General features: G+C 45.8%; 1 protein-coding gene across 1 annotated transcript in view; it reads right to left on the reverse strand.

Annotated features, from left to right (window-relative positions):
* The window catches only part of LOC135393178 (uncharacterized), a 282,577-nt gene that overhangs the window by 187,105 nt on the left and 68,695 nt on the right, over positions 1-26,777 (reverse strand). Inside the window, exon 3 of the mRNA XM_064623683.1 lies at positions 6,235-6,442. Within this exon, the coding sequence (XP_064479753.1) occupies positions 6,235-6,442 (208 nt within the window). The remainder of the gene's footprint in view (positions 1-6,234; positions 6,443-26,777) is intronic.

Raw genomic sequence — 26,777 nt, forward strand, 5'->3', positions numbered from 1 at the left:
CTCAAACCCGCGGGCGACGGCATCGTCTTATGAGAGGCAGTTTTTTCCTCCTCTCCTATTTCCAAAAACCGCGCAGCGCAGAGAATTCGGAAAGCGTTTATTTCTCCTAACTCACTGATGCCTTCAACATATATTTTTTTCCCCGTTCATTCCAGACATCAAGTTTACCGGATTGTTCGATTTGAGATGGAACTAGCCCACCACCATTGGCGACACTAACGATAGTGGGGTTTTAATTTCAATTACTACTTTCTCAATCAATGTCAACTTAGAAAGCGAATTTCTAACTATTCGTTTCGAAGGGTGGAATGGCATGTCTCTTTTGCTGGACAAATTATGGAAGACAACCATTAAGGTACAGCACATTCTCAATATTTAACTATTACACTGAACAAAACATTAAAGGGGTTGTGAATCCAAATCCAAATATTACACAAAATGATGTTTGAAATGTAGATCTATTGGTGCGAAACACCTCCGTCGAAACCCTTTCGCGCTGCGCTTCCGCGCCACGGAGTTATGGCGCTTTGAATATGAGGAGATCCTTTCACTCTTGGCTCGCCTCCTCCTCGCCCGATCTCGGTATGACGTAGTACCGAGCGCGCCACGGAAGTGCGGAGTTCCCGTTCTCATGACGACGCCTGTAAACAGGGCCGCGGCGAGCGCTTGGACGCGACGTGGCGAAGTGAAATGAAATGAGCGGAAGGGCTATGACGTAGAGTCATAGAGCAACCGGTCAAGGCGTCACTTCCCGCCGACTTCATGGAGCTGCCCGGCACCGTTTGGCGCCACGGTCGGCGGGGGCCTCAAAAATGGGAGATTTTTAAAACCCTGTAGCATAAAAAATAATAGGAGGTGGGACTTTGAGTACGGAGTGCGTGGAGTAAGGCGAACAGACTCTGCCAGATCCAAAGGTCTATGCGTGTGGTTTCTCAACCCCTTTAACCTTACATCACTGATCACCAAAAGGGAACTTTGTAGTTTCTTCTTGGATATGCAGCTAATATTTCTACTGTTGTCTTTATTTTGTATTTGTAAAACAATAAGATTTTATTCGTATACGTAATGGCTATCAAACTTGTCACTGCCTGTAACGTAATTATTGTTTTATCTTAATTAGATTGTTATGTATATCGTTGCATCTGGCTAGGCTTAATGAGCACTTGCGTATATATATGGTATAAAAAGGCGGATGCCAGTGTGTTATTCCTATAATGACTGTACAATGTAAAAGGTGGACGAGCCTTTGTCAAGCCTGGCTGCCCCGCTGTTTTTGCTCCTCCTCCTTTCCGTTAAGGAAAACAAACTGAAATTGAAATTACAAGTTCTGATAGATGTAAGTAATTAATTGTGCACAACAGGGACCACGAAACGCAACAGGAACACAGTTAGACGACACGAACACAAGAGGAAATAAAATCAATAACAAAGGACACCACATTTAGTTGAGGACAATCTTGATCAATATGATTACAACCAAAATTTGACGTTTTATTAGAACAGGTCTGAATCGTGACCACCATCATTTCAACACTAATAATTTCAACATTATCGTGTAGCGGAGACTTTCTTATTAAGTGCTGTAAGGAATTTCGAGCACAACGTCGAATCTAGGTTTCAGATGTTTTGTTCCCACATGACATAACTTTTGGTTGTTCAATTTCTTATTAAGTGATTAGCACAGACCTATGGAAATAATGAGAAACAACGTAACACGATCAACAGCTAGCACTAATAGAGAGCCAAACCTGCGCATCATCCAACACGTAGACAACAGATACATGCATTTCTGGAGACGGATTATACAGGAGGTCCTGTTGAAATCCTCTCCACTTTCTGTGGGACTATCCGGTAAAGCTACGGTTGGCCCTTGCTGTTGTTTTTTTGTTCACCGTCAACAGACCAGAGCGAACAGAAACAACAGATTTCTTTAGACTTTTTCTTAACTTTGTTCTGACATCATATGTTTGCTTTCTGTTGACTTAGAGCCGGTAAGTTTCTGCGGACCACTCACAAAAGAGACAGTATGTTTTTCTATTTAATTTACACATATTGTTTGCATATTCCTTACAAAAATGGTTGTTGGTTTGGTTTTTTGTTTGAAGTCAACAGACCAGAGTCAACAGAAACAGCAGATTTCCTTGAGACTTTTTGTGAACTTTGTGCTGGCATCATGTGTTGACTTATGGCGTCTAACTTTCTGTAGACCACTCATAACAGAAAGGCAACATGTTTTTCTTTTGAATTAGCAGACTTTTTGCATAGGGAAGAACATGAATAAGGATGTTCAACCTGTTTGATTCACGGTTGCATAAGTATAGTTTATTCTCAAGCGAGCAAAACCACTTTCTGGCACGAGTGCCTTTCAAAACGCGAGATCCTAGCTGCACACGTCAGTAGTAATCGAATAATACAACTTAACGAGCAACATGACACCTTCCTCCTCTCTCACCCGCAATTTTGCAATTTCCACCCCCACCCCATTTCTATTTTAAATTTTTCGATTTTTCCACTCAAAATCGCTGATACACGCATAAGAATGCGATACTAGAGCGTAGAATATAATTTTCAATTAATAAATTCAATTACTATTCAATCCAACGAGAGAGAGAGGAGGAAAATATCAAATTATCGTTATGTTGTATTTTTCTATAATGAGACACATGAAAAGAAGCGCACATAAGCATAAATACACTTTCTAAACTCATTTAATAATTCAAGTCATTACTATACATATTCAATTCATTAATGTGTCAGTCCAGGGGGCTTAATCGCTTCATCTTCGTTACGGTCGTTACAAGCTAACGAGTGGCGGGAAATTCAAAAAGAGGGCGGGCAATTTAAAAAGGTGGGCACGTGATAAAACACGTGCACGGCGCTCTTCGCGCGATACGTGAAGGCCATGGTACACGTCACGCGCAATCTGTCACGTGCCCAACTTTTTGAATTTCCCGCTACTCGTTAGCTTGTAACGACCGTAACGACGATGAAGCGATTAAGCGGTTCGGTAACAGCATCAGCCCATGGGCCCCGCCATTTGCAAAGCGTCACACCAGGCAGGTCGGAAAGCATCACGTCAGGTGGCAGAACCGCTGTCATCATGCTGACTTCCGTGGAATGCAGAAAAAAAAAGTGCTAACGAGGGGAAAACACGGGCGAAAACAGGCACACACAGACACACACACAAGATTTTCACCATCGCGAACATGTGTGGGCATACACCGACGAGAATAGCAACAAAGGAATTGCGAACATGTTTGGGCATGCACGGACAAGAATAACAACAACAAGGGGAAGACTTTCTGCTAATCGCAACAAGTTAAATCACCAAACATACACTACTCCAATACACGCTGACAAGCAATCGCACTTAGGGGGTAGGTAAACGCGACAACAGAAGAAGTATTAAAACGACAACTCACCGACATCCAAGCATATCTGTATGCACACACACCGCCTTCCATCTTCTTTACATGACTAAGGAGTTCACCATCACATCAACTGTCACGATACGAGCGACGCGCCAGACGTCTGCAGCCGACGAGAGGCAAACAGAAAACTGAATCTGGCGCCCTCTTCGCGGAGCATACGTCACACGCGCGCTCGCAGCGCCACCACGTCTGCCGTCGGACATTTCGGTTTTGGTCTCGTCGCCCTTCACGTCTCGCGCATGCGCTTCGAGCACGATGGTGGTGCTGATGGATTCGCTTTCGTTCTGACGCCCATTTCTTTACTTCTTTACCTTTCTTTATTTGGAAGCGCCGTATAAAGGGAGAGCGCGCTCTCCGCGCGTTATCATTCAGACCAATACTTGGAAAACACCATGTGTGGTTTATTCTCGTGCGTTTCTCGTCGTCGCCAGGAAAAGACAAAAAACGAAGAATTCGCGAATTTATTCGCGGCACCGTGGAGGAAGCGTTTCAAGTCCACCGCCTGGAATGGTTGCAAGCACGTCAAGAAATGTGTCAGGACAAGATGAAGACGCTCGACCGCATCTTAGCGGCGGACAGACTGACGAGAAAGAAGTCCACCTTTAGTCTGGATAATCTGTATTGGGAACGCAGTTCGGACCTAGAGGACGACGTCGACGTGTAAATAAAAGAGATGTATTTCTCTACGAGTCTCAGTCTCTTCTTTTTCTTCGCGCAACGTGTGCACACGAGTCATGTCTACCCCCGAACCTTTTCGGTTCCGCCATCCTTTTCGTTGTATTTTAAGCGGCCCCTCCATGTGCGGTAAATACACATTCGTAACGAACGAGTTGAGGAACCTGAACAACGTCGTGGACAAGCCTCCCTCGCAAATATCCTACGTGCAGAAATATGCTTCGCCGAGCATGCAGGACGAATGTGGGGACTCTAGAGCCATGGGCTACAAAATGGAAACTTTTAGTGGGAAAGTCACATATTGTAAATTTTGGACGACTATTCGATATTCGATTCGGTATTCGGAATTTTCCCCCCATTCGATTCGATATTCGATTCCACTTAAAATATTCGGATTCGCACACCCCTACTTATATCTATCAGACTGAAATTAAAACCCCGCTATTGTTAGTGTCGCAATGATGGTGGTCACGTCTCGAACTTTTTATAATAAAACTTGGAATTTTGATTGTTATCATATTGATTAAGAATACCTTCTTTGATTAAAAGTCACGTCCATTTATCGTTTTGATAGAGAATTGTTTCGCTATTATTTCCCTACATGTAAGCGTCGGTTTTGTTTTAATCGAATTAGTTCTACGTCTATGCAATTCACTTAAATAGAAACTGATTAATTAAATGTGTGTCATGTTGGAATAAGGCATATTCAACTTAGATTCCCTATTGTGCTCGAAATTACTTACATCTGTCAGAACCTGTAATTTAATTGAAATTAATAACTGCACTTTTGCAATGATGGTGCTCACGTATAGGAATATTACACTTTTTATAATAAAACTTGTAATTTTGATTGTGATCGTATTGATTAAGAATATCCTTTTTGATTAAATGTGGTGTCCCATTTTAATTCTGATTCATTGAAGGCTTGTGTGTGTGATTACCATTAATAAAAATTATTGTGTTTGATTCTTTCTATGTGATACCTCTTCAATGCTATTGCATCGTAGCTCTAATAAGTAAGTATATTCTTTATTATGTGAACGGTATTGTATTGTGTTTCTTCTGTTTCAAGTTTTTTTTTCGGCTGGATTTTTCCCCTTCACAGTTGGCATTACACCATTGGCATTAATAAATATATTTCTATTTGTACTTTTGTGTATGACTGTCCGTTGCATGTCTATATTTGCATGTAAACTGCCCACCGCACAGCTGTTGCAGCGGAGAAAAAATGCGAGTGAAGCTGGCGCAGGCGGAAAAATTGCGAATGAAGCCGGCCCAGGTGCGATGGTAGCATCACTTGGCGGGGTTGCCAAGGTGTATGTCCATACTTGCATGTAAACTGCCCACGCGCCACCCACGGCGCACAGAAAAAAATTGCCAACGAAGTCAACCCAGGCAGAAAAATTGCGAATGAAGTCGGCCCAGGTGCGATGGTGGCATCGCTTGGCGGGGTTGCCAGAGAGCATGTCTGTACATTCATGTAAATCGCCCACCACACAGCTGCTGTGGAGGAAAAAATTGCGGGTGAGGTCGGCCCAGGCGTAAATATCGCGAGTGAAGTCGGCCCAGGTGCGATGGTGGCATCGCTTGTGGGGGTTTGCAGGGTGCATGTCCATACTTGCATCTAAACTGCGTACGCGCCACCCAGCGCCCACGGAAAAAAATTGCGAACGAAGTCGGCGCAGGCGGAAGAATGTGAGACGATAAGCGCACGGGTGGCCCTCCGCCCACGGGCCGCCCTCCGCCCCACGCGCAACCCACTGCGCACATGCAAAAATTCGCGAACGAAGTCGGCCCAGGCTGGAAAATGCGCGATGGTAAGCGCACGCGCGGCGCTCTGCCCATCGGTAAGCGCACGCGGGAAAAAAATCGCGAGTGAAGTCGGCCCAGACTCGACGGTGGCACCTCCCGACGGCGAATGAGCTTTACTGACGCAGGCCTAATACTAATCATAGCGACTCCCGGATGCTGGAAGGAGGCATCGCCTGCCATTTCTATCTGTTCTAAACTCTAATATATATATATACATATTAAAAACAAGTCAACTTCCCATGTGATTATCTGATGTGTTCAGAAGCCACAAGGCGTAGGCATCCGTTGTAGTTCATCAAAGCATGAAATAACTCACCGAGAACTTGAACGTTCCGTTTCGGAACTTTATGACATTAAACTCCACGAGGATGTGTTCTCCTCTTTTCACTGGGATGTTAGGACCAGCTGCAGGATTAGTGCCGTAGCTGGGATAGGTTGCAACCCACTCGGTGGATTCGTCCCACTTCAGTTGCACTTCGAGGAAGATGCGTCTATTGTCACGATGAATGAAGCGAATTGTGAAGCTGAACATGTAACAGAAAAAAGATGGCAAGCACTCATGAGCATCTGAAACGGTGTCGGTCACGTCACGATATCAAGTCACTTTACGCTGCCGTCAACGTGCGACAGTTAGATTTTATTTTCGTTGCAATTAAAAACGCTATTACAGTGTACATAGTGCAGTACAAAGCGACACAACGGATCATCAATGCATCAAGTACACTCTCAGAAAAAAGAAGAAAGGAGGGGAATGATTTGTGTTTATTACCCCTTTTCGCTATTGACTCCATTGCCCTTCCTCTCATCTAATTGACAATGTTATCGCCCGTTACTAAGGTGGCCGGTCTTGGTCAGGAAAATGGTAAGCGTAACACAGCCGTCATCCGTTTGCGTGGAAGACATTTTGTCGTCTATTGGCTGCTCCGTTCCGCTAAATTTGACTTGCTCATTTTCCAAACTATTTGCTTTGCTGTCCTAAACTGGGTATACCATGCGCGTATCTTATTTATTTTTTATTCATTACGGAATTTTATTTATTTATTGCGTTATGTTGATTTTTGAGCCAAAAACCCACCAAGTATGGTCTACTGAATGGTGTACCAGTAAATGAATAAGCTAGTACACAGTTACAAAAACATAGAATATACATACTGCAAATAGTCCTGTCAAAGCTAATGAACGGAGACCCCGAAAAGCCTTTTTGTGAAATCCAAGAAAGATACGAAAAATAGCATTGCAGTTCTGTGATACAGTATTCAGCATTAACAGTTTGTAATGGAACTACAAAAGCAACCTCTATGCTGTTTTCGTAGATTTTCGTACATTTTAGATCGTAGATTTCGCGGCCATCCGAACATCCTGTCGAGAAGGTGTGTCTCTACAGGACGACTAATTACCTAGAATTAAATAGTTACCTTAATAATTAGATTAGTAAATGTGAGATAGCAGAATTGGCCATTATTTAAATCTACCATCTTTATTAAACTCCGGCAACGGACACGTACGTTGGGATATAAATTGCTAAACTTTTGTTGAACGCCATTCCATGTTTTAAAAACCCTGAAACGCGCACGTGCATTGAAATATCCATCGCTAAATTGCGCTATGGAAATGAGGCGAAGCCAAACCAGCGCGCCTCGGAGTCCCATCACCTTCCCGAACGGAGGCTTATCAGGGGTTCTATGCCGATCCGTGTCGTGAAGGTGTCGTTCGGGAGTGAGCGCACGTGGTATGTGACTCCACTAACGCTAGCGAAGAGAATTTGGTATTTCCTGCTGTCCAAACGCATGGCCCTAAGCAACACGTCGCTCGTGGGAACGACAGCCTCTACCCTGCCGTTAGGCGGAGCGAGAGCTGTGAAGATGGCTGCAAGTTACTTCGCGTGACTCCTATCAACACAGCCACGGTCGGCGCCGCCCTATTGAAATAAGCACTAGAATCATTCTGGTGTTTTTCGTATTGCCAACTGTGAGATCGGAAAAAAGAAAGCTTGCCCACATCACGATTCAAAAATCAACTAGACAGGAACAACGGGAATAACGTTATGGTGTTTTGTATTGCCAACTGTAGGACGGGACAAGCGTAAGCTTGCCCACATCACGGTTGAAAAACAACACGGTGTTTTTAGTGGCTGTGATTTGGGACATTCCTGGTGTTTTCTTCTCAGATGTTGTGGTACTGCGAACTGTAGTGTATGAGATATTATTATCAGAATTCTCTGGTGTTCCTATAGTGTCTCTCCTCTGATGTTCCACACCAGGATCTCTAATGTGTTCTCATCTCTGTGTTGCACACGAGGATACCTGTGCCCGTATTCGCCAGTTCCGCTGACCCACTGGTTTAGCCACGTCTGGTTAAAATTCATCACGTGAGGCCTTCGTCCGCCAATCACGTGCATTACCGTACAGTTCCTAGAACCGCTGCCTGTTCTGCGCACTCAGCGCAAACAATTGGCTCCATTAATTACCGAGATACACTTTCAAATGTGGACCTGTCGTTGCTGGCTGGCTTTCGGTGGCCCAGACGTTGGAGGCGCAGCTATATTTCAGGCTGTCAGGGCAGGGCTTCGTAGCCACATTGTACATGAGAAAGTGTAGGTCAAGCGGGACAGAACAAGGGTCCGTGCTGAGCGGCTGCCAGGAATTAACTGGGGCGCGCTCATTTATTCTTCGTCCTTCTTTTGTATCCTTGCCACCGAGGGCGCTACAGGGCTCCCCCCAGACCGTACTAAAAAGGAACGGTCGACGTCGGTAAGGCCCAAGTGACATGTTTGGTTGATAAGGCCAAGGAAACGGCGGAACTGGCGAACAGTAGTTGGCCTGGGAAAGTCTGTGACGGTTTTGTCCTTGTGGTCCAGAGGGCGGATACCCGCGGTGGAGATGTGATGGCCGAGGAATTTGAGCTCAGACACTCCGAATGTGCACTTTTTTTGCATTGACACAAGGTCATTTTCTTGGAGTCGACTGAAGAGTTGGCGTAAATGGTGTTCGTGCTGTTCGGGGGATGAGCTGAAGACAAGAAGGTCATCAATTAAGGCTACCACAAAGACCAGCCCGCGGGTTACTCCGTTGACGAAACGTTGGAAAGTTTGAGCACAGTGCCGCAGGCCAAAAGGCATTCGGACGTACTCAAACAGTCCGAAGGGAGTTGTGATGTCAGTCTTCGGTATATGCTCAGCCTCCATAGGGATCTGATGGTAGGCTTTAACTAAGTCGACCTTGGAAAACGTAGTAGCCCTCGCTAAGAGCTCCGAAAAATAGTGGATGTGTGGTAGAGGATAGCGATCGGGAATTGTGCTCGCATTCAGGGCTCTGTAGTCACCACATGCCCTCCAGTCATTAGCCTCCTCCTTAGGAACCATTTGTAGTGGCGAATTACTGGCGGACGGTCGTATAATTCCCAGGGCTAGCATGTGCTCGAATTCACGACGGGCTATAGCCAGGCGTTCGCCGGAAAGACGTCGGAATCGTGCCGTGACCGGTGGACCTGTTGTCTCGACGCGATGAGTGACATTGTGCTTCACTGATGCGGAAAGATTGCACGACTTCACGAGCTCCGGGAATGACGCCAAGATCTTCCCGTAGCGTGAAGTTTGTATAAATGTGCAAATACAAGCAGAATGTCCTGTAGAGACGGAAGCGACGGTAACGAGGTTCGTTATATTGTCCCGCAGGCGGCGCTGCTTTATGCTGACGTCGAGATTGTGGAAATGTATGAAATCCGCCCCAAGAATCGGGTGCTCCACGTCGGCAACCACTAAGAGCCACCTGAACGTCCTGCATAAGCCAATATCAAGAGTGAGGGAACGTAGACCGTATGTGTTGATGGTGGACCTGTTCGCAGCTTGCAGTGCTGGCGTGAGACCCTGACGAACTTTCTTGTCGGAAGGTTTTGCTGGTATAACGCTGATTTGTGCTCCAGTGTCCACAAGGAAACGGTGGTTCCCGATTCGATCCCTGACATACAGAAGGTGGGCAGGTCGGGGGCCTTGGTCGGTTACCGCCATTCGCCATCGGTCGCCATTGGTGACCGGCCGTGGAGTTTTCCTGCCAGGTACAGGGGGCTTGGCAACGCGTGGAACGGTGTCGGAAGCGTCGGTGATGCCAGCAATACTGGGGGCTCTGGGTGCGCTGCTGCGACGATGCGCGGGGGCATCGGCCACTGCTCGATCGGGGCCTGCGAGTTTGGCCGTGAAGATTAGCTTGCAGATCAGCCAGTTGCGTCGACATTTTTTTCTCATCTCTCCCGCCAAACGTGCGATGGCACCTTCCAGTTCGCTAGTTACCGGAGGCGGCGCGGCTGCAGGCGAACGCACTGTTGCCACGCAGGCTGAAGCATAATCTGTGATGCGGTCAGCGAGGTCGGCCAAACGGTCTAAGGCAACATCGTCGTTCCCACCCAAGTTGAGTTGCACATCTTGCGGAAGGCGGTTGAGGAAGAGCTCGCGGAGGATCGTGGCGTCTGATCGATCTCCCAGGAGCTGTCTCATCCGATGCAGGAGCTGCGACGGACGGCGGTCACCAAGCTCCTCAGTCGTGAGGAGCTGCTGTATCCTCGCTCGCTCCGAAATCGTCGTGCGCGAAACAATGGCAGACTTCAACGTATCATAAGCGTTCTCAGGCCGTATCGACGAAAGAACGTCATCAATGTCATCGATCAGCTCGGGGGGGGGGGGGGGATAAGCGGCAGCACTTCACAGTACTTAATCTGGCCGCGACAGGCCTGGAAGAGCGCTTCGACTTGTCGAAACCAGGTCTTTGGATTCTTAATCCAAAACGAGAGTGGGAGGGTCGGACGAGACGAGAGTCGGGGGACGGGAGTGGGAGGGTCGTAGTCGTGAAAATTATCGGAGTCGGAGTGGACGATATCGTGGCGGAACCTCCATCGGGAGAGCTAACTCCGTCTCCGTGAGCAATCTGGGGGTTCTGACGCTCACTCATGAGGTGCGCTGAGTTCGGGTGACCAAATTTGTAGATCAAGCGGGACAGAACAAGGGTCCGTGCTGAGCGGCTACCAGGAATTAACTGGGGCGCGCTCGTTTATTCTTCGTCCTTCTTTTGTATCCTTGCTTCCGAGGGCGCTACAGAAGCACTGTACGGTTTTGTGGAGTGCTCTCGCCTCTGGCTTGCGTCTACTCGTCTTTCCCGCCACGTTCAGGGTGGGTAGCAAATCATGTTCTAGCCAGCTCGCTAGGACTGTACTGCTCTCCGCAGCGACCCTCCCGTGTTAGGATTGTTCGCTTGGTATGGCCAGTACGAAAAGCAAACTCTCGTAGAGAGCGTTGTTATTTAGCTTGTAGGATTGTAACGTGAAGTTAATGTCTGTCCAAAGGAGACTACCTCCATAGCTCTCCTGTTTGATGACAACACACGTCAATCACGAACAACCACCCCGTTGCTCTAGCCCGGCTGCCGTGAGACCCATGGCGGCCTCCCTGGGGCTTGTGTGCACAGTGCATAGGCCTAATTTACGGATCGCCGGAAATTTTTCGACGAAATACATGCAAGTTTTGACTCGTAAAGCTGGTAGAAGCGTTCGTAAGGTGGATAATTATCGCACTGAAATCAATATTTGTCTTGAATGTTTCATTTCGTTCGCCGTTCATGCGGCTTAAACCCGGCGGTCTAGCGACTATCTGACTCCAATGTACAGGTGGGTGCTCTAAAAGTTCAGTCATATTTTCGTGCATGACGTGATACTTCCTTGGCCGATACGTCGTTGACGGAGAGACTTCCGCTGCCTCAGAGTAAAGGATTTATGCCAAAGAAACCTATGAAAAAATTGTGGCTACCAAGCACCGTGTAACAAAATAAATACGACCGCGCAAACTTTCGTCTCAGTCCATCGGTATAGCGCATAGGAAAGACGAAAGTTTGCATGGTCGTCTCTTCTTTATGTATTTTTTTACGCCGTGCATGACAACCACGATTTTTTCGTACGTTTCTCTGGTACAAATTATTTACTTTGTGGTAGCGGAAGCCTGTCACACAAGTAGATACAGCGTCACACGCAAAAATGTGACCGACCTTTTGTAGCACCCACACTGTATATGCATAGGACAGATCTAAATTCGTCGTGGAGGTAGTTCAAAGCCGGTCTAGCGCGGAGCAGCTGTGAATGAGAATCAACCGAAAAAATAGTTTTCGGCCATAGTGAAAATGTATCTGAGAGGCCTCTCAGGTCTAATATGTTATGGGACTGAGAGGACATCTCAGGCTGGTGGACCTCTCAGGCTGACCTCTCAGGTTGAGAGGACCTCTCAGAAGCTAATGGCCAGATCTGACATCGGAACATCAATGTTCAATTTCGCCGTCCACGCTGCGCCTGTCGTCGGAGGGGTACAATCATACAGTGCTATGATACACCAGAGATAAATACAGACAAGTACATGTCACAAAACTCCACATATATTGAGTTCCTTCGATTGTACAGATACACTCAAGGCATGCACACTGCTATCTGATTATGTAACAGTTATTTCAAATGTCTTACAGAATTGTGAATATCTAATATTTGTTGAAGGATCGCTCGCAAGAAACTACACGAAACGGTAAATTGCAGCAACAGACACTAGATTTAGCACTTACATGTCTACGAAAGCGTACGAGTCATCATCAAGACATACTGTCGTATTCCACAAAGCGTGAACTCATGGGACACATATTCACAATGTCCATACAGCGGCGATAAAAAATATTCTTGAGGAACTCTGCTTCTCGGTGATCAAATAAGGTTAATCAAGTTCGGTGATCAAGTTCCTCTGTTTTACGTATACTTCGGGACTTGCGATGCACCGTCTAGTTTCCCTTGCTTGCGTATGCCACCAACTAACTGGCGAGATTGAGTTCTCACCACCTTGTGTTCTCACCACCTGTCACTTCGTACGAGATTCATCTGTAAGAAATACAACTTCAAAATGTCAGTGTAAGTCAGTGTGTAGGCATCGAAATATATAACACACCGTTTGGCACCCAGCGCCGTTGGTAACGTTACGTGGTTGGTAATCTTCCTATCGGCGCTCATAATGCGTGTCTGCGAACAGTAGTAAAAGCCTAAAGTGAAGAGGAATGCCTGTCAATCACAAAAGCATATTTGAGACATCGTCTACATACCTCAAAAACAGTTACAATCCCGAAGACAAAACGCAAATTACTGGAGATCCGCGGCCGACGTCCTCACACTTCAACGTTTCAAAACAGACTGATTCAACCGCTGGCGACTGGCCGAAACGCTTCCACTTACGTGCAGTGCATTAATGCACGGATTGCAAGAACAATAGCTTCAAGGGGGGATGGCAATACAAGGTTATCATGGCACGTGTTCCTTGAAGGAATAATGCACAAACACGTGAAATCTTGCGATCTATTTTCCAAAGCGGACGAGGTAGCATGTTCCACGGCGCGGAAAACGCGTAGCAACTTGCTCTGGGAGGTGTTGCACGACGCACTGTCGCAAAGCTGACTGAGAGGTCCCCCCAAACCTCTCAGGGATCCGTGAATGATTCTACAACGTCTTCCAGGTTTTCTCTAAGAGGTCCTCTCAGACCCCTCTGTGCTGCCTGAAAGGTCCTACCAGACCTTTCAAGATTTCTTGAAAGGACCTCTCAGACCCTTCAGAAGTGCTAAAGGGTCCTACCAGACCTTTCAAGATTTCTTGAAAGGTCCTCTCAGACCTCTCAGGAAATGTTGAGAGGTCTCTTAGACACATTTTCGCTAGGGGGTGGATGCTGTTGCCTAGTTTCCAAATCGAAATTGCACAAATTAAGCGAAAAGAACCTTGTGAAGAACCCGTGAGCGAAGTAAGTGTAGCAATACACCTGCCGCCGATAAAGAGGTAACGATCGGTAGGAAGTAGAATTTGGAAATCCGCTCTACAAATTTAGAACCAACATTGTCAAAGTTCGTGATATCAAGTTGTTAGCATTGGCAGCTAGACACTTTCCGATCCAAAGCTATCAGGGAGGTCCCCCCCAGGGAGGCCCGCCGAACTGGGCAACTTCCTGACATTGTGGCATACCGCCGGATGAAAGCTGAAGTAACACGAGAACTTAAGGACGAAGACCGGAAGCGTTGGCGTAAGTTTTGTCAAGACCTCTCACCGTTTGACCCCGCCACAAAAGATCTGGAGGACAATTCGAGCTCTGAAGGATGCGCCCCCACAAAAGAATCATCTCGCGGCATTGGGATCGTTAAGGGTGTAGACGAAATCACGCTCACAGATTTCTCCGTCGTCCTAACGACACCGGCGGCTGCCTCAACGCCTGCGGTACACAACAGTTTTGTCCAGAACTTGAAGATAGAAATCCACCAAGACTGGCCCCGTCCACCGGAGGTAATGGACCGCGACTTTACTCTGATCGAGGTGAAGACTGCGTTGAAACTTGTGAACATAGGCGCCGACTGCGGGGGGGCGCGGGGGCCCTTGCCCCCCCGGAACGTGAACTAGGGGGGGCGCCGCCTCCCCCGGGAGGTCCCGCTAAGAGACTGACACCAGCCTTTGGGGCTCGGCGCGCCCGGGTCAAAAGCGCGAAGAGGCACCAACCCCAAAAATGCATCTTGCAATTTGTAAAATATCTATCCGCCCACCATACTCATTATCACAGTAGAAGGTGAGGCGAAGGAACACAGAGCATGACACAACACATAGACTGAATTTCGCCCAAAGCAATCAGATCAATGAAACGAAGCAGTCGTAAAGGTACCAGCAGCTGCGAGGTGTAACGGTAGGATCTTCGGAACGCATATCCGTTGGGAGCGGGTTCAACTCCCGCTGCTCCATTTCATTGACCATATATTGCGCGCATTTCCGGTCAAACACCGAGGATTCAATGCATTTTGTTCCTTTTGCACTCAGTTTTCAAAGGCGTGATGCCTTCAGTTGTGCACATGTTCACTGTTTACGTTCTCTCTGTTCTTTCTTTTTCTTTTGTTTTTTCTGTTCTTCCTTCCTCTTATTCCTATACCAGTTCTGCATACATCATAGGATCCCGCCGGAGTGTGTGATTCTTCAACTTTAGTTTTGGGTTCTTCATTTTTCTTTTTTCCTTTTTTTTGTTTTTTCTTCTTTTCTTTGCCTTTTTCTTCCCCCTTTCACTTTTTTGTTGGAATAACAAGCCGACATCCCCCATCTGGCTTTCTTTTCCTTCCTTTTTTTTTTCTTAATAAACATATCCCCCTCCGTGCCAGAGTACTTACTTCGCGGTGCGCCCTTGCCCCCCCTGGGAAAATGAAAACTCTCCGCCTCTGCTTGTGAATGTGCGATCCTCCGCAAGACCAGATAAAATCACCTATGACGCACTGCGAAACATTGACGAGCAGTCACTCCAAGCTCTCCTTCATGTTTATAACACGTCTTGGCGACAGGAATCCGTATCATATATCTGGAAGGAGGCATTAGTTGTTCCCATCCTGAAACCGGGCAAACCCCCAAATACCCTATCCTCCTTTCGCCCTGTGAGCCAGCCATGCTGTTTGGGAAAACTGATGGAGAGAATGTTTTTGCATCGCCTCGACTGGTGGCTCGAAAAACAATGTGCGTTCCATCCAGAAATGGCTGGATTTCGTCGCCATCGAAGCTCCATAGTTCCTCGCAACGTAGCATTCTCCGTGAATGCCGATGATGTTGCCCTTTGTACAGTAGACAAGTCGCGACCAGCCATTCAGCGCCGTTTGCAACAAGCCTCAAACAATGTTCATCTCTACCTGACGCGACTTGCAATGGATCTTTCGCCCGAAAAGTGCATCGAGCTCCCTTTCACTCACAAGGCCATGAGTAATTTCCCTCTTTGGGTGGCTGCAAAGAAGCTCGAGCCTGTACGTTCCCATCGATTCCTTGGTGTGGTCATGGACTCGAACCTGCGCTGGGCTCGCCACATTAAGCACGTTGAAACCAAGGTGCAGTGATGGCATCCTGCAATTCAACATCTTTCTGCCTTAGACTGGGGCTGAGATCAACGCTCCCTTCTAGCCGTTCACGCGGCTTTGGTGAGGACGGCTGTGCTTACAGCCTTCTAGTCTTGCACAGGGTTTCTACAACATCGTTAAATACCCTTCGGACTCTGTTCGACCGAAGCCTTCGTCGCTGCCTTGGAGTTCCAAGAATGGCTGAAACACGGCAAGTTCTAGCTAAAGCTGGTGAACTGCCGGTGGAGGTCCTCCGTGAGCGGGAAACGGTTTGACACTTCCTACGTTTGCGTGCGCACGTTCCCCGTCACCCACTCCTCAGGAAAATTCGATACCGTCCTGCAAGTGATTTCCATCGCGTAGCGCCGACGACACGTCAGGCTCTCACTGGCTTCACACCTAAGGCCATCACACCGCCGAACCTCCCCTGGTCTCTGCGTGTGCCACCCACCTTCGCACGTCTTCCTGCAGTTACCGCACATCGCTACGAAGCTCAACGTCTAACACAAGACGGCAGCAACAAGATATTAGCGAAGGGTAAAAATTGCAACACTACTGAACAAGTCCAGACATGCGACATCGCATACAAAACACTGCTCATCGGGGAAAAGGCCTATGCCTGCGGCATCATGGAGCATACACAACTTAATTTTTCTGTTTCACGTAAACTAAACGTGGTGTGCTTGGAAAACGACGTACAAATATTCTTAGGGAGCAGAGAAATATATAAATTTGTACTCCGTGCTCAGATACCAGCATTTCTGCTCAAAAACCTGCGAAATTAAGCTCTGCTTACTTCGTCAAGCTTTCGAACACCCAACAAAATCAAACAAACAACCCCACTTCCACTGGTAGAACACTATTCAGCTTTTACGCAGGAGGCTTTCTTCTACATAAAAAGTAGAGAAAATAAGAAAAGAGCAGCGAAATATTACACGCACTTTTGCTCGCATAGCTATAAGAGAAAAAAATAAATAAAAGAACGGCGCACACGCTAATAAACTGTGACAAAGACACCCTTTTCTGCTATCAGATAATTATTGCATAATGCTAAATACTCATTTGCATGGGCCCTGCGTGAAGAAAGCACAGGACAGGGATATACACTCTATCTTAAGCGAGCGCAGAAAGTCACTTCTACTCGAACAGCTTAATACCATAAAGTCTGAATTTTTGCAAAGAAAATAAAGCCTGAACAGCACTACAAAGGTGACAGACACATACTAACAAACAAACAAACAAACAAACACTTCTTCGAGTCTGTATTATCTTTTAAAAAATAACGAAAGCACACATAAAAAAAATCAAATCGTTCGTAGCGCTGTTCAAGCGCTAGCCGCGTAGCGATAAGCGGTGATTCTCCGATTATTCCTGAGCGGTACGACTTAAGCCTTTTCCCTGCTCACTTAAGAAAATTTGTGTATCCCTGTCCTGTGACACAAATGCGTGTAATGTTTCGCGGTTCTTTTCTTCTGTCACTGCTTTTACTCAGAATGTAGGTGAGGGGGGAAAAAGTCAGCATCCAGGTAGAGCAGGAGAAAGCCGCTCTGCAGAGGAGAGTTCATGAGAATGGAATTTGTTTGTTTTTTGTTATATATCGTTGAGTGTCAGTATTCACTAGAGGTGTGCGAATATTCGAAATTTCGAATATTGTTCGAATATTGTTGATATTCAAACCCTATTCGTATTCGAAAATTTGATAATCGAGAAATTCGAATATTCGAAAATTTCGAATAATGGAGCACAAGCGCCAGCATTCCCGCTAAAATGAACAGAATTCCAGGTATTGGGATTAATCTTGCGAAAATTCCACGTTTGGCACGTCCTTAGCGCGATTTCCAATTGGAATCGGACTTCATGTGCATCCAGCAAAACCGCAAGTTGGCTTCACAGCATGCTTCCGCGCATTGCGTGCAGCCAACTTTAAGGCGCAACGTCTGGTAGGCTACCTAGCCGATTTGATTTTTTTATGTGTGCTTTCGTTATTTTTTAAAAGATAATACAGACTCGAAGAAGTGTTTGTTTGTTTGTTTGTTTGTTAGTATGTGTCTGTCACCTTCGTAGCGCTGTTCAGGCTTTATTTTCTTTGCAAAAATTCAGACTTTATGGTATTAAGCTGTTCGAGTAGAAGTGACTTTCTGCGCTCGCTTAAGATAGATTGTGTATCCCTGTCCTGTGCTTTCTTCACGCAGGGCCCATGCAAATGAGTATTTAGCATTATGCAATAATTATCTGATAGCAGAAAAGGGTGTCTTTGTCACAGTTTATTAGCGTGTGCGTCGTTCTTTTATTTATTTTTTTCTCTTATAGCTATGCGAGCAAAAGTGCGTGTAATATTTCGCTGCTCTTTTCTTATTTTCTCTACTTTTTATGTACAAGAAAGCCTCCTGCGTAAAAGCTGAATAGTGTTCTACCAGTGGAAGTGGGGTTGTTTGTTTGATTTTGTTGGGTGTTCGATATCTTGACGAAGTAAGCAGAGCTTAATTTTGCAGGTTTTTGAGCAGAAATGCTGGTATCTGAGCACGGAGTACAAATTTATATATTTCTCTGCTCCCTAAGAAAATTTGTACGTCGTTTTCCAAGCAGACCGCGTTTAGTTTACGCAAAATAGAAAAATGAAGTTGTGTATGCTCTATGATGATCCGCCGCAGACTTAGGCCTTTTCCCCGATCACCAGTGTTTTCGCATTCGATGTCGCATGTCTAGACTTGTTCAGTAGTGTTGCAATTTTTACCCTTCGCTAATATCTTGTTGCTGCCGTCTTGTGTTAGACGTTGAGCTTCGTAGCGATGTGCAGTAACGCTACGATTACTCCTGAGCGCTCCGTGTGTTTAATGCGTTGTCCTCTGTGCGTGCATGCGTGTGCTTTTTTTCCTGATTTGTGACGTCATCGTGGTATGTCTGGACTTGTTTACCAGTGTTGCAGTTCTTCCCGCTGCTAGTATGTTGTTGGTGTCATGTTGTGCTAGCCGCGTGGCGATGTGTGGTGACCTGAGGTCTTAAGCCTTTTCCCTGCTCACCTAAGGATATTTGTGTATCCCTGTCCTGTGCTTTCTTTACGCAAGGGCAATGCGTCTGTGTATGTGGCACTATCAGATACCAGACATGAGTGTCTTTTTCTTGGTTTATTGGCATATGCTTCAGGTTTTTTAAGTCAAGCAAATGTGCGTGTAATATTTCGCTGCTCTTTTCTTATTTTCTCTACTTTTTATGTAGAAGAAAGCCTCCTGCGTAAAAGCTGAATAGTGTTCTACCAGTGGAAGTGGGGTTGTTTGTTTCATTTTGTTCGATATCTTGACGAAGTAAGCAGTGCTTAATTTTGCAGGTTTTTGAGCAGAAATGCTGGTATCTGAGCACGGAGTAGAAATATTTCTCTGCTCCTTAAGAAAATTTGTACATCGTTTTCCAAGCAGACCACGTTTAGTTTACACAAAATAGAAAAAATGAAGTTGTGTACGCTCTATGATGATCCGCCGCAGGCTTAGGCCTTTTCCCCAATGAGCAGTGTTTTGTATGCGATGTCGCATGTCTGGACTTGTTCGGTAGTGTTGCAATTTTTACCCTTCGCTAATATCTTGTTGGTGTCGTCTTGTATTAGACGTTTAGCTTCGTAGCGATGTGCGGTGACGCTACGATTATTCCTGAGCGCTCCGTGTGTTTAATGCGTTGTCCTCTGTGCGTGCGTCCGTGTGCTTTTTTTTTCTTCCTGATTTGTGACACCATCGTGGCATGTCTGGACTTGTTTAGCAGTGTTGCAGTTCTTCCCGCTGCTAGTATCTTGTTGGTGTCATGTTGTGCTAGCCGCGTGGCGATGTGTCGTGACCTGTGGTCTTAAGCCTTTTCCCTGCTCACCTAAGGAAATGTGTGTATCCGTGTCCTGTGCTTTCTTTACGCAAGGGCAATGCGTCTGTGTATGTGGCACTATCAGATACCAGACATGAGTGCCTTTTTCTTGGTTTATTGGCATATGCTTCAGGTCTTGCACAAGCGCGCGCAATTTTTCGCTGCTCTCTTCTTCAAATCACCGATTTTACGCAGAAGAAAGTCGCATGGTGCAGCTGAGAAGAGGGTTTCTCTGATTGTTTGTTAGATGTTGTTAGGAGCTCGGTATGTTGAGGAAGTCAGCTGTTAAAGGTATCCGTGAAGAAATGCTTGCATCTGAGCGCAGGATAGGTATTCCTGAAGCACGGCACCCTCAGTGTAAATTAATTATGTTGGATGTGAGTCTGCTTCACTGCATGACAAGGCTGAAATGGGAAGAGAGAAAAAATTGGAGCGCTTCATTAATAGCGATCCAAGTAATAGGGCAATTATAGTTTCCATAGAAAGTTGGGCTCCTAAGATTATAGTTTTGTAGTAGTTTTTCTAAAGTGCAATGCAATAATCATTAATATAGTATAGGAATGCTATCGTGTTCCCGTAAAGGCGTTCTGTCTTGTGCTTTCGCGCCTTTTTGCTCGCAATGCGCGAATGGAACTTTGCCCCCGGCTTTCGCGCCTTTTTTGCTCGCAGGGGTAGCCTCAGACAACGAATGTATGAGCATAGAAAGGGTCATGTATTACATAAGCCTGGAGGTGATGTTGTGTGGTCTCACTTATTATTTTAAAAGAGCAGTGGCAGTTTACTGTAATTCTAATGACCATGATGAGCCTTTGGGGTGAAAATCGTTAATATGCTGGGTGCTTTTTTGTTGAATTTTAATGAGAGAATCAATGTCATTCAGAGTAGGACAAAGGAAATAATCTTGCGATTCAATAAAGAATAGGAGTCTTTGCCGGTGTCTTCTTCTTAAGACAGGATGTGATGACGTCACGCAGTCTGTAGCAATGCATTGACCGTTACTGGAAAAAAGTGTGGCAATAGAAAAATAGTGTGTATTGTCCTGGGCAGATTTATGATGAGCACTGTTTTTGAATAAGAAGAAATAGTTTGATGCTGGTTTCCTTCTTTGTTTCTTTTTGCTTTTCCCCCCCTTGTCTGACAAACATGTGCTGACATGCCTGGGCTTGTTCTGACATGCTTTCCTTCTGCATGTAGTTTTTTCTTTTTGTACAAGGCATATTCTTGACGATAGTGCTGCCTTGAATGGGAGTAGAGCTATTCTTAATAATTTTGCGATTCATTTAGTTCAGAGAGTAACCGCGAGGGGGACAGGTGTGTGACTTTATGTCTTGCTGAACCATTTTTTTTCCTGTACAGTAAGACTTTGGGAATGAAATGCTACAATCTCCTCTTGTCTATGGTGTTTTTCTGCAATAGTTACCTACGCAATCATTATAGTAGAATAAAGGAAATAATCTAGGGATAGTGATTCAATAAATAACAGGTGCCCTGTCTAGAGCGTACGCGTCCTTGAGCCACGCACCTGCATGATGACCGCATACCGAGAGACTATTGTTTCAGGTTGACCTTGTCTAGAGGAGCATTAGTGGAAAAAAACTGTGTAGCCCTGAGACAATAGGATGACGTCACGACCAATGAGAACGGCCTGCAGGGGGCGCAAGGATTCACTTCTCTCTTGGACACTGACGGGTCTCGACACGCAAATTCTGCTCCTGGCGTTGGCCGTCAGTGGAAGAGCGTAGCTTCGGTGGGGTTCTGTCTGCCTCTGATGGGGTGCGGATGTGTGGTTCGTCACTGGTGAATGGTGTTCGACGATGCAGGTGGATTTTGTGACGAGCGGATTTACAATGAGGGAATGCTGTGAACGGGAAAAATGATGGTGAGTGTCTTTTTCACTCTGTTCAAGTGTTTGTTTGTTTTCCTTTGTTGCCCAGCAGTCGTACAATTTGTGCTGACGTGTTCTGACATGCCCCGATATGCATGCTTTCCTGTGTTGACGTTTTGTAATTTTTCTCTTTTGACAAGGAACATTGTTGTCTTGACGATAGTGCTGCCCTGAGTTCTGCGCTCCTGTTTACCCGTACTCTGTGTTGATTTGTTGAGTACCTAGTCCTCTTATTTGCCGTTGATGGAGTTACGTGTTAGGATATTTTGTTCTTTTGCAAGTCTCATTTAGTAAGAGTTTGGAATTCCAACGATCAGCTTTCATGCATGGTGCTCTTCTGCAATAGTTTCCTATTCAATCGTTTTAGAAGAATAAAGGAAATAATCTTGGGATTGTGATTCAATAAATAATATGTTCCCTGTCTAGAGCGTACGCGTCCTTGAGCCACGCAGCTGCATGATGACGTCATACTGTGGCTTCATTGTAGATTGACCAAAGGAGGATTAGTGGAAAAAAACAGGGTAGCCCTGAGACAATAGGATGACGTCACGACCAATGAGAACGGCCAGCAGGGGGCGCAGGAATGCTCTTCTCTCTTAGCCTCACGACCAATGAGGATGGCCAGCAGGGGGCGCAGGAATGCTCTTCACTCCCGGTGGCGCAGCGGTAACGCGTGCGCTTGGAGACAGGGAGGTCCGCGGTTCGAATCCGCGGGCCGGCAGTACCGTCTGGGGTTTTTCCTGGGTTTCCCTCAGATGTGTAATAGGCGTATGCCGGCACACTTCCCCTGAAGTCGGCCCATGGACGCAGCTATCCTCCCTCCGAGCGGATTCCACTCGGTCTTCCACTTCACCCTTTCCTCTCCTCCTCACCACCACCTTTCCCTTCCCGAGAAACATGCCGCCTAAACAGGCAGGCAGACCTCTCGGGTTCCTCCCAACGACACTCCTCCTCCTCATGGTCAGACACAGGTTTTACAGTTGTCCCTTGCATCTTTTCTGTGTCGATGTTTATGGGTTATAAAAGCTCTACACCCACTTATTCAGTTGTATCATTGCCGTTACAACTCCTCTTCTGCTGAAAATACGGTTCATCAACATAGAAAGTATTAGAGAACAACTACAACATCATTGTATGACCAACAACGGCACAAAAAGAACTGAGTATTCCGGTTGAGTTGGGAGCTACGTCCGAATATATCCACGTTCAACGAGCGTGAAGTCAGGATAGTGGACATATGTGTTTCATTTCATTGGTATGAATACAGAAGGGAATGTGTCATTGTGCTCATTATTTTGTAGTACTTTCCTTTATAAAAGAACGCGGCTACCATTTTTCCAACATATCTGCGAGAAATACGTAGAAGGTACCAGGACCATGGAAAATTACCAGTGATGAATCACCTCGTGTCATGGTCAAGATTTATTTGTTGTTGGAGAATCGCTTCCTAATATTGCCGCGTTTTCTGTACTCAGCAAACTAAAATAGAAAGGAACAGAAAGAACAGATGTAATCCGCACAATGCAAGCGGTGCAGCGGGTGTAACCGCATTTATGTTCCTCGTTCAATGGTTTTACTGTTCATTAACATGAATGTTAATTTAAAAAATCTCGTCTCCCAATTTAAACAAGTAACGTGGGCGAATGGTAGCACTTGATCGGCATGACCCGTTTTCTCATCTGTTCACAACGGCGCACCTGTAATTTTCGGGATACGGAAAAATCGTCCCCGGAGAAAACGTCCCCGGAGTGATACTCTTCTTGCGGGGACGATTTCTCCGGGGGACATCTTTCCCTGGTGACGGTTCTTCCGGGGGACATTTTTTTTCGGGGACGAAAATCCGGTCTCTACGGCGAGCTTTTATTATATGAAATGACTTCTACGTGACCATTCGTTCAGTTGTCAGTTGACTAGCGCTCAGATTCATCTCTGGAAACCCCAATTTTGTAATTCCATCTATGTCGGTGTTGCCCTGCAAAAATAGTGATTTTCCCTAAAATACGCATAAATTTCACTCACAAGGTGTCCAGTTCTTCAGCTTTTTCCACTACCGAACTCCACGTTTTCAAGTTTGGATTGAATTAACTGAGACCTCAGCATCCAACACAACGAAATCTGGAGGAAAGAATTTACGCTTCAGAAGTTCTTTTACAAAAAAAAAAAAAAAACAAGAAGCATATATTTTCTTGTCCCACATTAAATATAAGGAGGACGAACTGCACGTTTTCCTAAACTGAAACAAGAACCTCTTCTGTTGTCAAGTGACCATTGTTATTATTTTTTTTTACTCTATGTCCTTTTATTTCTTTGTTGAATCGTTCTTCTTCGCGTCCAGAAAAAAAAACGATTGATTGATTGATTGATTGATGTGTTTAATGGCACAAAGGCAACAAAGGCCATAGAGCGCCAAAACCATGGTGAGCGTGTCGGAGATGATTATGGGAAAGATGATGTGAGAGAGAGTGTGTGGTAGTTAAAATCTATCTACAGGTATGAGCGATGAGATTGACGAGGATAAGAGAGAGAAGAGGATGACGACAACAAGCAAGCTAGTGTGACAATGTGTGACAAAAGTGTGACAATGAGATATTTACATGAGTTCAGTGATATTGGATAAAAGCGGAGCAATGCTTATCATCTACATCTGACTAAGAAACCCACATGTGGTCAGAAATTTAATGACGTTATCAAACGGCACAAGAGGAGTGTCACCCAGTAGAAGGGCTGGGTGGAGTGGGACATGGTATCTGTAGAATGCGGTGAAATACTGTTAGCGTTGGTGTTCGAAGTGAGGGCAGGATGCCAGTACGTGCAAGACAGTCAAGCTGTCACCGCAGTGCGCACAAGCTGGCGGATCCTGACCTCTGAGTAGGTGGTGATGCGTAAGCCATGTGTGTCCAATCCTCAATCTCGCGTAAAGAACTTCGGATGATCTGTTGATGTGTTCAGTCCGATGCGGGGGGGAAACATGTGGCTGTGTGAGGTGTAGCTTGTTATTTTCTTCCATGTCCCACTCCTGCTGCCACTGTGTGCAGACAGCTCTCTTTAACACTGGCAGGATGTCTTGGTAGGGTAGTCCTAGAGCTGACTCCTCTTGTGCCAACGCTCGCCGAGCCTCACGTACGAAAAAAAAAACGAAAACAGCCTCTGTTAGGTATATCGCGACTCCCGCTGCGAGGCCTCGCCACTCGACCTTTCCATATCTTCCTTGGCTGGTTTCCTGTGTGTCGACCCAAATCCTTTATCGCCCTTCACCTCCTTTGTACGGTTTGGTAAACTGCCGAGACAAAAGGGGGTCCCCTGTCACTGGGGATTGTCGACTGACATCATTTTTCTGGGCTGGCGTAATGTGAAAGAAAATGAAGGGCAAACGGGGGGAAGGGAGCCTTTAAAATATGTTACTGAAGTTTCCGGGTAATAATAAGCAATCTATTTTGCGACGGATATTTTGAAAAGTATTTTGCACCAACGCCTTGAAAATGAATCAGATATTTGATAATACTTACATACCAGAAATATACATACCAAAATGTCGTTTTTGCATGAATAATAGAGGTACTATCAAGGTAAATTGCGTGTAGACAAGTGCAAGCACAAAATAATGTTTTCGAGCACTAGGTTTTCCAGATCGGCATTGTAAGCGCGATGTGCAGGCAATGTTTATACCCTAATATACAGCCGTTAGTACATCCAGTTGAGAGCCTCCGAGATATCGACATCGCGGGAGAGCTTTGATAGCATATGAAGTAACGTTTCCGTGGTCATCGCCTGACTTCTTTAATTGGTAATCGACGGTCAGACTCAGTGCTGGCAGCCTTGGTTAATAATACCATCTGTGTACGTATGGAACATATCACCATCCATACTACCCGATCACATTTGTACGTCGGCATATAGCAAGTATGCACAAGTACAACAGTACGAACACCAACTAAAAAAATCTATAATCAGTTAGTACAGACGCCAGTGACTTGTGAAAAGAATAATTATATCATAAATATATAACAACAAAATAAAAATAACAAAGTAACCATATAGCAATAGGAGACAAGCAAAAATACGTGAATGTCCCGAATCGAACTGCGGACCTTTCCTCTCAAAGTCCGACACTTTACCTCTCGACAAACAGCGCAGGGGAGCGTGCCGCCTTAAACTCGCGACCTCAATCATGCACAATGGGGATTATTTCGGAGCTGGAGGCGAACGGCGTGATAAGGCACGGCGAGCGTGGTGCCATATAGTGTCGGGAAAATCGCGCATCGAAGTTGCTCCCCGACTGGTATTGCCTCTTAACAACTTCATAATCAAAAAGCAAACGGGAGCCTTCCTCTTCGCAGTCCTGTCGTCAGCTACTTTCTCCCTCCCCTCAACCACCTCATGACAATGCCAATAGTGCGCATGCGTTGTGGTCAACCCTTTGGTCAACCGCTCTTCATAGTAGGAGAGATCACGTGATCGATTTAAACCCGGCGTCACTAAACCAACGGTTCAAGTCGGCTGGTGAATACGGACATAGAAGTACACCACGCAGCAGCCGGCGCTGTCGGCGCCGGGGTAGATCCAAGCTGCACATGGAAGGATGGAACTGCTGTGACAGGCGAATCGCGGCACACTTGCAGCAGCAGTGAAGTGTATTGAACATAGTGATACTTTGGCTGCGTTTTTAATGTTCCACATGATGTTGTTACAGGAAATAAAAAAATGCAGATTGTGTCATCTTGCCCCAACCGTCGGGGCAAGATGAGACACACCGTGGTAATGCACTTTACAAATTAGTTTTTTTGCAATCCAAGCATCTACACAGCCTCTTTGAGCCACCGGCCACATGATGCACAATAAAACCACACAGAACCGCGGTGCTATTTCCTTCTACCGTGCTTTGCAAACAAAGCACGCCAGTCTGATGTGTCGCTGGTCGCTCGGTGTTGAGTGCGCTTCTGCTTTGCTGGAAATATCCTATGAAACAGGAAAATTTGCTGGAAAATCACAGGCAATATGCCAAAAACAGGGAATCTGTGAGGAACAAGCATTAACCCACCTAACAGTTGACTTAATAGCTTCTAAATTACATTAAATTTAAATTACATTAAGTTGCCGCGTTTGCCCCGTGCATATCATCGGATGCATTAATCTTTCAGTAAACACGGGATAACCAAGAGTGTCCATATTTTGCATGTATTTAGATGAATGAACAAACAAATAGCATGTGGACTTACATTGACAGAATAA

Source organism: Ornithodoros turicata, chromosome 4 (assembly GCF_037126465.1).
Source record: "Ornithodoros turicata isolate Travis chromosome 4, ASM3712646v1, whole genome shotgun sequence".
NCBI classification, from domain to species: domain Eukaryota; kingdom Metazoa; phylum Arthropoda; class Arachnida; order Ixodida; family Argasidae; genus Ornithodoros; species Ornithodoros turicata.